This window comes from Mus pahari, chromosome 1, assembly GCF_900095145.1.
Source record: "Mus pahari chromosome 1, PAHARI_EIJ_v1.1, whole genome shotgun sequence".
NCBI lineage: Eukaryota > Metazoa > Chordata > Mammalia > Rodentia > Muridae > Mus > Mus pahari.
The window spans coordinates 116,331,893-116,344,399 of record NC_034590.1 but is presented as its reverse complement, the minus strand read 5'-3'; the positions used below and the strand labels follow the sequence as shown (position 1 = coordinate 116,344,399).

Sequence of the window (12,507 nt, the reverse complement as noted above, 5' to 3'; positions counted from 1 at the left end):
AACTTCTTTGGTTCCAGGGGCGGGACTCAGAAAGGGGTTTCGGTTCCTGAAAACCTCTTTGGCTTCACAGACTATGGCCAGGCTAAGCCGCAGGGGGCGGAGCCTCGCGGTAAGGCGGGGCCTCTGGGGCGGAGACGGGGCGGGGCGTGGGGCAAGGGGTGGGGCGTGGAGGTTTGTGTGCACATCCCTCCCTCCCTCCTCCGGGCCCCGGGTGTCCCCGTGACAAGGCTGCACGGAGCAGCCGCGGGCCGGGCCCATCCCGCCGCAGCAGTCCCGGGGCGCAGTAGAGGTGAGGCGGGTGGGGGCCAGCAGTGCACAGAGAGCCCCAGAACGCCGCCAGGTGAGGCTGGCGAGGTGGGGGGCGGGGGACTGTGTTGGGCGTGCGCTGGGGGCGTGTTTGAGTATCTGGGGGTGGCGGGGTTAAGGGAGCGGGTCTGAGGGCTGGCGCCTGTGGCTGTTAGCGCGTAGGCGCGTCTCTGCCGTAGCAGTTCTTGGGTATGCTGTGCCAGTCTAGGCACTGCCCGCGGTGCTAGGGGTGTACGGGACTGACAGCGTGCGCGCGCGTATTTGTGAGGGGCTGCCTGGTGTGTATCTGCGTATGCTGTCATTGTGCCCTTCCCGAGCACGGGGTGCAGGCCTGCCTCTGCGCAGACCTTCCAACGTTGGGGTTGTTAAGTAGGCAGCCTGCGGGCGACTGGCTCTGCTGCAGGGGGTGCCCGACTGGGGAGCGCCGCCTCCACAGGCCTCCAGAGACCTAAGCGGCCTGAGGACCGCAGACAGACACCTGAGGGAGGGAGGGAGGGAGGGAGGGAGGGATCTAGAGGTCTGCCTGCATTGCCAGGCTAAGATAGGGAGACTGAGTCAGGTGGGTGGTAAGAGAAAGGCAGACAGAGGAAGGATAGAAGTCGGGAGCGGAGTGGGGAGAGAACAGGCAGAAAAGGATATGCTGGGAGGACAGGGAGTCATTGAAAACAGACAGACTGACAGAGGCCTAGACCTGCAACCAAGAACCTGACAGGGATTAGCTGAGGTCTTGGGGTTAAGAGCTTAAGCCAGGAATTGAGTCTAGAGGTAAGTAAGGCTTCTTAAGTCCTGGCTGCCCCTCTGCCAAACACATTCCATCCGAAGTTGGTATATTGCTCTAACCAACCAAACACTCTGACTCTGACTTTGCCATTTCTTTCCTGGTCTTGTCTCACCAGTCTCCCTCCTTGGTGTCCCAGCAACTTCACCATTTGGGGGAAAGGAAGTAGTTATAATAACAAGTGTTGACGGACCACTCTTGCCTTGCGTCTAGCCAGAGCCTGAGAGGAGCTGGGGTGGGAAGTTGCAAAGTTCTTTTCTCTTCTCCTGCTCTGCTCAGAATGGTGTTGGAAGGAAACCCTGAAGTGGGATCCCCCCGAACCTCAGACCTCCAGCACCCTGGGAACAAGGGCTCTTGCATCCTCTCTTCTCCTGGTGAAGAAGCACTGGCAGGCGAGGAACCCATCAAGTATGGTGAACTCATCGTTCTGGGGTGAGCCTCCCTAGTCCAGGAGTGATGGGCTTGGGTAACTGCCCCCTCGGGTCAGCCAAGATAACAGTGTGCACCGGCTGCTCTCCCCAGGACTCTCTGCTTCTTGTCACTTTCTCAGATGAAGAACAAAAGTGATCAAACCCATTTCTGTTGTTTTGTTTTGGAGACAGGGTTTCTCTATGTATATAGCCTGGGCCTGGAACTTGATCAGTAGACCAGGGTAGCCTTGAACTCGGAGATCCACCTGCCTCTGCCTCCCGAGTACTGGGATTAGAGGCGTACACTACAACAAGCAGCCAGAGGCAATTCTTAAAACAGTTTGTAATCAGCTAAGAAAAAGAATAGCAGAAAAAGAGTCTGTAAACACCTACTATGTGTAAGTGTGGGATAAAGAATTCTGATTCTGCACAAAACTGCTTGGTTCCAATTCTATTTCAGCAAGTTGTCAAACTTTCCTGTGCCTTTGTGTCCCCGTTTTGAAGACAGGATTGATACCAACCTTCCAAAGCTTACTGAAAGAAAGAAAGGGGGAAGAGATTTTTGTAAAGTACATAGACTGGTACCCAGCACATACCAAGCATGTGGGAGGCAGGTAGTACCAAGTCATGGACATTACTTCATTTCAATCCTCACAAAGATGCTGTGAGGAAGGAGATGAGGTAAATGAGGCTCAGAGAGGGGAAGTGACTGGTCCAAGAGCACACAGCTCATAAATGGGAGGGTTGGGATTTGAACCTAGATCTTTTTAATTGTAGATCTAGCACACTATCACTAAACTGCAGCTCATCCCCATGTTACAGATGAGAAAATGGAGGTTATTACAGAGAAATTGATGGGACTTGTCCTGGTCTTTGCCTGCTTGGATACCTGCGACTTCCATGAAACCCTTCCCCCAGACACAGATGTGTCTCCCTCTGCTCATCAGCTGTCAGATCATGATGAAGATTAAATATGTAGCAATGGCTGTCACTTGGTGACTTTTATGTGCCACCTTGCCTTTTTTCAAATACCCACGATAGCCAACTCATATCAAGACCTTGCTATAAGTGTGGCAAACTCCGTCAAGCATTTTAAAGCACTTTATCTTGTTTAGTTCTCAAAATCAACATTCCAAGTAGGTTCTGACAGATGAGCTCCATTTTATAGAGGTTGTGTGATGAGTTGAAGAGTGGATGTGTGCCAGGCTCCTGGGAGCCCTCAGCCTGCATCCTGGCCTATCTCCCTCTAGGCTTGCTGCTACTGGTACGTGAGAGGTGCTCACAAGGGCAAATGAGATGTCCCTCATGGAGGAGCTTGTGTCTGAAGAGCAGCTGCTTCACATCCTGACAGAGGGAAGGGCTGTGTTTCTATCTGGGTGAAGGCAGCTCTCTGTCCTAAGAGGAGGAGGGAAGCCTCACTGTGTACAGAGCTACTGGGGGAACACATGGAAATCACACATAGTCCGGTGTGGTGCACACACCTATAATCCCAGTACTCAGGAGGGAGCAACCGGGGTTGCCTGAGACCTTGTCCCTAAAATCAACAAAAAGAAGAGAGAGGGAGCAAAAGAGAGAGAAGAGAGAAAAGAAAATAGGAGATAGAGAGAGGAACCCTATACCTCCAGAGGCAGAAACTCTGGATGGGTCTAGAGAACATGGATTTAAACAAACTCACCAGGAGATTCTAACTGGTCCCATATTTGGCATCTTCTTTCCCCCTTTTTGGGACAGGGTCTCTCAGAGCTCATGCTGGTTGCCATCATTCTCCCTATGTAGCTGAAGATGACCTTGAGCTCCTGATCTTTATTCCTCCCAAGTGCTGGGATTACAGGCATGTGCCACCAGACTGCAGTATGTGGTACTGGGAATGGAACTCAGGGTGTTGTTCATGCTAGGCAAGCGCTCTACCCACTGAGCTACACCCCCAGCCCTAGGCTCAGCCACTGCCTCTGTCCTTCTCCAAAGCTTTCTGTGACTCTCCACTACTTAGAGAAAAGCATTCTTAGCTTGTTATTCTTATCACTATACCACCCAGGTCACTAAATCCTAGTCTCACTGATCCCTGCCAGTCTCAGGGCCTTGGCTCAGAACCCAGTAATTTTTGGCAAATCTCGGCGAGTGTGACTACAATCCAGTGACCACAGTCCGGCCTTTTGTTGTTGTTATTGTTGTTGTTGCTGCTGCTGTTATTGTCTTTGCTTCTTAGCTTGAGACAACTCATTTTACCTCCCTGGGCCTTCACTTGTTTAATTTATAAAGTAGGAAGAAAGACACTTGCCTGGCAGGACATTCTGCAGATTCCATTAGGTAATTAAAAACACGAAGGACCAGGAACAGAGGCAGCCTTCCCCAGCAGCCATCAAGGCAATGGCTCACCTCAGCCTTGCTTCTCATGGTCATTCCCCCCTAAATAAAAGCCAGAAAGGAAGGTGGAAATTAGACACACGTGGAGATAAAGAGGAGTGGAGTTAGAAGCTGTTTTCTTCTTCTTGGTCATTTACGGGCATCGTGTGATGAAAGCTCCTTTGCTGCAGATGAAGTTTTTACACTTCTTCAAGGCCCAACATAGGTGCTCCCTCTCCCGGAATCCTGATTCTGGGATTATTCCCACCTCCTCCCACTGGGCCTTGCGTGTGCTTGACTTGTGCCCGGGTCATGGCAGGTGGTGCCTGGGTTCCCTGAGAAGCTGAGTCCCTCCCTCCACTGAGCGTGGCTGTGGTGCATCAGCTCTACCACCCTAGCACTTGCTGTTACAGCCGAGGCATGCAGGGGACACGTGGCCCTTTGAAGGGGGGACCCCCCCCACCTGCTACCCCTCAATTCAGCCATTTGCTATTGCAGACTTTTCCAGCTTTCGATGGTTCTAGTCCTTGTTCATCAAGGTAGGGTCTGCCCCAAATTGGCAGTTTCCTTCAGGTCTCTTATGGGCTCACTCTGTCCTCCTTTCTCTCCTTCCACCATCTCTTCACCACCACATCCACAGCTACAATGGGTGTCTGGCAAGCGGAGACAAGGGCCGCCGCCGAAGCCGCCTGGCACTGAGCCGCCGGCCACATGCCAACGGAGTGAAGCCAGATGTCATGCACCACATCTCCACACCACTCGTCTCCAAGGCAAGCCGCCCCTCCCGGTGGACTGAATGCCATCCTGTCCTTTGTGCCCAGATCTAGGTCTTCCATGTCCCTGGACCCACCTGCCATGGCCTTCGTGGAGCAGGGGAGCCCACTGGGTCATTACTCAGGAAATGGTGCTGATGGGTCTGGAGAGATGATGGCTCAGTAGGGTAGGAGGGCTTGCTGTGCAAGCACGAGGATTTGAGTCTGGAACCCCAGCACTCGCCAATTAAAAGCACGTGTGGCTATAACCCTAGGACAGTTGAGGGCAAAGACAGGAGGTTAGCTGGGGCTTGCTGGCTCTCATCCTAACCCAAAACCACAAGCTCCAGGTTCAGTGACAGACATAAATCAGGGTAATGGCAGACACCCAATGGCCTCTGTGGGCACACCCATGCACACGCATGCACATGTACCACAGAACAGATACACCCCAAAATGGTGATAATAGACACCCTCTGCAGAGTGCCCAACCCCTAACAGCCTTTCAAATACTTCCTTGGCTGCCCTACCCCATCTGTTGGTTAGATGTTTTACTTATTAAAAATTTTAAAATTTATTTTTATGTATATAGATGTTTGCCTGCATGAATGTCTATGCACTATAAGCATGCAGTGCCTGTGGAGGCCAGAAGTCAGTATGGGTTTGGAGACAGAAAGCCTTGTAAGCTGCCATATGGGGGTTAGGACTCAAGCCAGGGTCCACTGCGAGAGCAGCCAGCGATCCTAATCACTGAGTCATCTCTCTAGCACCTATCGGCATTATTTTAGAGGTAGCCGAGGCTCCGAGAGTGGGATGTGACGTCACACAATGTATTAGGGTTCTCTAGAGAAATAGAACGTACAGAATGAATCCCTGTCTGCCTGTATGTCTTTCTCTGTTTGTGTCGGTCTATGGGGGGGATTTATTAGAATAGCTTACAGGCTGTGGTCCAGCTAATCTAACAATGGCTGTCTGCCAATGGGAGGGCCAAGAATCCAGTAGTTGTTCAGTGTGTAAGGATGGATGAATGTCTCAGCTGGTCTTCACCTGAATATACACCCGAATCTCAAAAAAGTGGACTGTAACGCCAGTGAAGGAATGGACCTGCTAGGAGGAGGGAAAGCAGGCAGGCAGAAAGAGAACTTCCTTCCTCTGTGTCCTTGCTGGATAGGCAGCCGGTAGAAGGTGTAGTCCAGATTAAAGGTGGGTTTTCCCCCTTGATAAGATCTTGATTAAAGGAATGTCTTCCTACCTCAGATATCCAGATTTGAAGTAGGTCTCACCACGTCAAATGATTTAGTGAAGCAAAAACCCCTCGCAGGTGTGCCCATTCATTGGGTTTTAGTTCATTCCAAACACTGACAGCTAAGAACAGCTCCTACACACAGTAGCATAGAGAAACCTTTGGCTTTAGAGAGTTAGTGTGGAAGTTAAGTCTCTGCTGTTTGCAGCTGTGTGACTGAGGGCCAGTTCTCCTCTCTGACTTGTAACTTCCAACTGTAAAAATGGGACAGTAGGCACTCTTTTTTTTTTTTTTTGAAGTAACTGAAGGATTAAACAAGAGAACCAGCTAAGAGCTCCTTTTATACAAGTCTCCTCTGTACAGGCCGGAGCTGCCCCTTCCTGGGAGGGGCTGTTGGGCCTGGAGCTGGCCTCTGGCTCAGAAGTTTACACCTCTCCTGTACCCTGGGAAGTGACTGCCTTCTCTCTACCAGGCCCTGAGTAACCGAGGCCAGCACAGCATCTCATACACACTGTCCCGGAGCCACTCAGTCATAGTGGAGTACACACATGACAGCGACAAAGACATGTTTCAGGTATGTCCAGCCCCCCAACCTCTGCTCTGCAGGTGTTCAGGGTCAGGGAAAGATGTTTCTGAGCACTCACTGTGGTGGATTGCTCTTCAGATGGAAAGTAGGATGTCTTAGACTGGGTGGCCGACTTTGCAGTCAATACCAAGTCAGCAGCCCTCAGAGTCAAGACTTCTAAAGGGCAGGAGGCTCTAGGGCTTTGCAGTTCAGAGTATAGGGGGAGCCTCATCATGCCTCGTTTAGGTGCTAGCTCTGTGCACTTAGCATTGGGTGACTTTGGGCAGGAGTCGTTTAACATCTCTGAGTCTTGTTTGCCTCATCTGTAAAATGAGGCCCATAGTAGTCTCCCCCCACGAGAAGAGTGGCTGAGGTCTTGTACCTAAAATGCGTAGCTTAGGCCTAGAGAGCTAGGTTAGAAGTTAAGAGCACTTCTTGCTCTTGCAAAGGACTCGGGTTCAGTTCTCAGCACCTACATCTCCTGGCTTATAGCTGCCTGTGACTCAGTTCCCGGGGAGCCCATGCCCTCTGGCCTACATAGGTGCTTGCACACATGTAGTGCAATAAAGTCACTCAGAAGCACATACATATGCAAACATAATGAGCAGTGTGTGGTAGCTTACACCTTTAATGCTAGCACTTGGGAGGTAGAGATAAGTGAATTTGAAGCTAGCCTGCTGCTATCCATAGCAAATTCGTAGCCAGTGCAGGCTACACAGTGTTTAACAACAAAACACACACACACACACACACACACACACACACACACACACACACAAACCAGCAACAAGAGCCGGGTGGTGATATACACAACTTTAATCCCAGGACATGGAGGCAGAAGCAGAGTGAGGGTGTTTCTCAGAGCTGTGGGGCCACAGAGCAGAAGTTGGTCCATACCACAACTGGTCACATGTAAGAGAACTGCATGCAAGCCACAGGGTCTAGACTCTGAGAGTTGCAGTGTGCACTATTCTCTTTAGGACTAGCATCTTCATCTTTTGGTAGCTGCTGAGACCATGGGTCAGAGCACTGTGAAATTTGCCTGTGCATGTGTTCTGGCCCTCCTTTCCTTATAGATTGGCCGCTCTACTGAAAACATGATTGACTTCGTGGTAACAGACACATCTCCTGGTGGAGGGGCCACAGAGGGCCCTTCTGCCCAAAGTACCATCTCCCGCTATGCCTGCAGAATCCTCTGTGACCGCCGGCCACCCTATACTGCCCGAATCTACGCTGCTGGCTTTGATGCCTCTAGCAACATTTTTCTTGGAGTGAGTGATTCCCCCAGTAGGACTAGCCCTTCAACAGAGAGAGCCGAGGGGAGGAGGCTGGGGAGATGCTGCATCCTGGAGTGACGGACCAGTGCATAGCCCTCCGCTTTACTCTCCCATAAGGCTTAGCAGCCCATTTTTTGAAGAAGCAAAGGGAAGAACAAAGGGTCAGGTGGTACCCAGGACCTGAAATACTCTCTGGGAAACCCCAGATCTCGAAGGGGTGGGGGCATATACCATCTCTGACATGCAGCCTTTTGGGAACTCTTGGAGTTGTGAGCTTATCCTTCATATGGTCCTAGGAGCGGGCAGCCAAGTGGAGGACTCCTGATGGTCTGATGGACGGCTTGACAACCAACGGGGTTCTGGTGATGCACCCAGCAGGTGGCTTCTCTGAGGACTCTGCCCCAGGTGTCTGGAGGGAGATTTCTGTCTGCGGGAATGTGTACACACTGCGGGATAGCCGGTCAGCTCAGCAGCGGGGGAAGCTGGTAGGTAGCCTCCTCCATGTCTCCCCACCCTTCCCAGGCCCCCATCATCAGTTCCTTGCCTTTCCACACTGGGAGATGATCTACAGCGCTTCTCTCCAAGAGAGTTCCACTGTGCTCTGCTCGGTGAGCCCCAGGGTCAGACAGTTCCCCACTCTTGTCACTTACTCCACAGACAGGACTACAGCAAGGTCCCTAGGGATGCTTTTAGACTGCTGGGATGCAGCAGGTGATATGAAACACAGCCATGCAAATGCACTGTGTGGAACCAAATGGCTCTGAGGCTGCCAGCAGCTTAGAACATCACACCATCTTCCAAGGATGACACTTGGCCTGTGCATGAGCAGTGTATAGCCCCAGAGTGTTGGCAACTCAAGTGTGTCTGTCACATTTGGGGAGGGTGTTATTCTCTCCCAGCAGGAGTAAAAGGGCCTTTGGAGTAGTTCTTACACTGCTGGTCCAGAAGTGCCCCTTTGATGCTTTTGAGCTGGGAGTAAGTTCTAGGAAAAAACATAGCACCGTATAGCTCTGTTCATTGACTGGACCACAGAATTCTCCCCAGGTGTCAGCACGTGGGAAGACTGAGTTCTCAGCCAGCCTGCACACACAGCAAGAGCCTGTCTCACAATCAGACCAGAGGCTAGAGAGATAGCTCAGTAGTAAGAGCACTGTCCTTTCAGAAGACCCAGGTTTAATTCCCAGCGCCCACATGGCGGCTTTCAGCCGTCCCTAACTCTAGGTCTAGGGGATCCAACCCCCCTTTCTGGCCTCCATGGGCACCAGGCATGCATGTAACACACAGACATACGTGCAGGCAAAATACCCATAAAGTTAGAAATGAAAGAGACAAAACAAAACGAACCACGCACATGAATGTAACACAGACATATGCTTGTTATGTGCCCACTGTCTACCAGGCATCGATCGGTCCATGTTTTTTTCAGTTGACTTATTTAATCTTCACAAGGCCTACTTGAGATATGGAAGCCACTTTGAGGTCCAGGAGACCAAGATACAGAAGTTAAATTATTTTCTTGGTAACACTGAGTAAGTGAATGGCAGGGTCAGTGTTCAAATTGAGGCTTTCTGGCTCTAGAGTTCTTGCTTTGATTCTTGGCCCGTGGGACACTCGCTTTGGGCTCATTACCTGTATTCCCCATGGAAGGTATTTGTTTTCTTTGTCATATCCTACTTCTGCCATTTTGGGAGAGCTTTGGAAAACGTTTTGGAAAAAATCCTTGCTTTGGGCCAGACCCCCTGATTTGACCTGTGGAGATACCAAAGCCCAGGCCCTGCTGAGAGTAAGGGGCTGTATGTATTTGGGGGCATCTGTCTTCCTTGTCTCTGCTGGCCTAGGGTGTTCTCCGTGTTCTCTTTAGGGGATGTCACTGGCCAGATAGGTGGCTTCTCTGGGGTGAGGCTGCCTGTTGGCAGGGCCAGAGAGCTCTTGGGCTAAGGCCTTCTGCTGCCCCCGGCAGGTGGAAAACGAGTCCAACGTCCTGCAAGACGGTTCGCTCATCGACCTGTGTGGGGCCACACTGTTGTGGCGCACTCCGGCAGGGTTGCTGAGGGCACCCACACTGAAACAACTGGAGGCCCAGCGACAGGAGGCCAACGCAGCACGGCCCCAGTGTCCTGTGGGCCTCAGCACCTTGGCTTTCCCCAGCCCAGCCCGTGGCCGCACAGCACCCGACAAGCAGCAACCCTGGGTCTACGTCCGTTGTGGTCATGTCCATGGCTATCACGGCTGGGGCTGCCGGAGGGAGCGAGGCCCCCAGGAGCGAGAGTGTCCTCTCTGCCGCCTTGTGGGACCCTATGTGCCCCTGTGGCTCGGCCAGGAGGCCGGTCTCTGCCTGGACCCTGGGCCACCCAGCCATGCTTTCGCACCCTGTGGCCACGTCTGTTCTGAGAAGACTGCCCGCTACTGGGCTCAGACACCGCTGCCGCACGGCACCCATGCTTTCCATGCCGCCTGCCCCTTCTGTGGAGCTTGGCTCACCGGTGAGCTTGGCTGTGTCCGCCTCATTTTCCAGGGGCCACTGGACTAGGCTCTCCAGGGCCCTTGCTGCCATGCTCGCCTGCCCACCCAGGTCCCCTATCTCCTGCTGTTCAGAGGGAGCTGTGGTCCTCCCCTCGACTCTAGCCTTTCAGAGGGTCCCTGAGATCTCTATCCCAGTCATACTGATAGGGACTTTAGCACCAGCTCTGCCCCAGGCTGATGGAGGGCACCCCTGCCTCTGCCCTCCCTGGAGTACCCTACATCATGCCGCATACACTGTGCCCCTGGGGGAATGAAGGGGCCATGGCCCCTGACTTCCAGCTTAGATTGGTTGTGCCCCGAACCTGCCAATCCAGGAACTATTCCTCCCTCCTGCTGCTGCCGTGGGTTACTCTATAAACCTTGCTGCTCAGCTGCCCTTAAAGATCCAGTGTCCCGAATGCATGCAATACCTCCAGCCCCTGGTGAGTAAGTAACAAGTGGGCAGGCAGGCTGAGATCAGCATTTGCCGACTTCCAGTACAGGCAGGATAGTGACAAGTGGGGGACACATGGACAGTCAGGCTCTCTACCTAGTGGAGGGTGGACAGCTTCATGTTTGTTTGGATCAGGGAATTCTAGGGCTTGGGAGCAGCCCTTGCTGGGTTTGGGAAAGTAAGAGGCTTCATGGAGGTGGGTAAAACAGGAGCTCAGCCTCCATGGTGGCTTGGAATCTTCCAGGCCCACAAGGTAAGGGGACTGTACCCTCTTTGCATAGGTTCAGGGTAAAGAAGCAGGAGAAACAGATTAAGGGGAGCATGGGGTGTGGCTATGCCTGATGGTGAATTCAGATCCTCATTTATGGACAGTCAGGAGTCAAAGCTGGGGGAGGGCTCATTGCTCCCCAGCACCATCTCTGAAACAAGGGCTACCATTGCTGAATATTCACTGTGTGCCCCACCCATCCTAACAGTAACCACAGCTGCATCCACTAGGTACCAAGACTCTGCTTCTCCAAGATTTTGTTATTTAATCCTCACAGTGATCTAGGAAAGGAGATGGGCCCTACTAGGGTTCTCAGAGAGAGAATTATAATCTAGCTGGAAGCTGTTATTGGAAGCCACAACCGCCCCTCTCAGGTCATACTAAGACTGGGCAAGACTGAGACAAGGCAGGTTAGGGTCTGTTTCCTGGGAAAGCTGAGGAACAGAGAGGTAGCTATCCACTTGCTCAGTGACTAGTGCCACAAGAGCCCCAGCAGTGAGCAAGGGTTTCCAGACAGAGGAGGGACCTAGGGGACCATTGCCAGATGCGGATTACCACATACCTGCTGGGGTTGCTCTGCGAACAGAGCCACATCTTGAATGGCAGACACTGTAGAGATAGGATGGAGTATGGAGGGCAACCTGGGTGAGGGCACTAACATAGGACGGCAGAGAGAAGGCTCCATAGCCAACATGCAGGTCAGCAGAAAAAGGAGAAGGGATCAGGGTTAGGCTGGGGCCTGGTGGGCCTTGGTGACTATGAGAGTCAAGTTAGTGACGAGTCCCTCCCTGTGCCTCCGGTGTGAGTCAGGCTTCCTTTGAGCCAAGGGCTAAGATGGGGTTTTCCCCTGACCATACAAGGAAAAATAAACCAGGAAATTAGGCAGACAAAATATAGAGGGGGGAAAAAAGGAAGTGGCTCTGAGAGTAGGACTAATGTTGTCCTCAGAGCAAGACAGAAGCCAGAGCCTCAGGGAGACGAAGATTCCACAGGAACGTGCCCAAGGCCACACAGCTGCTGGTTGAGGCCATAAAGACCAGATGGGCTGTTGACAAGCAGCCACCACAGAGTAGTCTAAGTGTCATATAGCTACAGTGCGAAGCATGGCAGAACTGTTGGGAACATTTCAACCCTCCCACAAAACACTAGAAATGAAACTCTACCCAGTTCTTGCTAAAGACTGTGTTGGGGTCCAGGCAGGGGAACACATTCTGATCTCATTTCTGGTGTTGAATCTCAGACTCTGGGGGGAAAGAACAAACAAAACATACTTAACTGGTCTCTAGGATGAACTCAGGCTGGTTGTAGAAGCCAGTGCTCGGAGCTTCAGATTCCAAGAATGTTCAATGGAATGACAGTCTCTAAAGCCAAGCATGGTGGCATGTGCTTGTAATTCCAGCATTTTGGTAGGCTTTAAGGAAGGACTGTGTGTTCAATTCTAGCCTGGGCTACATGGCAAGACCCTGTCTCAAACAAACAAAAACAAAAAGTATTTTCATTACCAGATGGACGTAAACATACAGAAAAGCCATGACCCATTAAAATAGAATGTGGGGTGTGTCTGGTGTGTGTGTGTGTGTGTGTGTGTGTGTGTGTGTGTGTGTGTGTG

General features: G+C 51.9%; 1 protein-coding gene across 2 annotated transcripts; it reads left to right on the top strand.

The window, feature by feature from the left end:
* The first annotated feature begins 208 nt into the window (after positions 1-208).
* On the top strand, positions 209-12,498 carry Peli3 (pellino E3 ubiquitin protein ligase family member 3). 2 transcript variants are annotated; one of them, XM_029538754.1, is made up of 7 exons: positions 209-289; positions 1,364-1,516; positions 4,478-4,607; positions 6,305-6,406; positions 7,474-7,668; positions 7,971-8,159; positions 9,635-12,498. In XM_029538754.1, exons 2-7 carry the CDS (start codon positions 1,365-1,367, stop codon positions 10,202-10,204), a joined length of 1,338 nt encoding a protein of 445 aa, XP_029394614.1. In that variant the 5' UTR covers positions 209-289; position 1,364; the 3' UTR covers positions 10,205-12,498. The 2 variants fall into 2 exon arrangements, with proteins under 2 accessions (XP_029394614.1, XP_021065609.1); XM_021209950.2 differs by having other exon boundaries at positions 224-340.
* Positions 12,499-12,507: the final 9 nt, after the last annotated feature.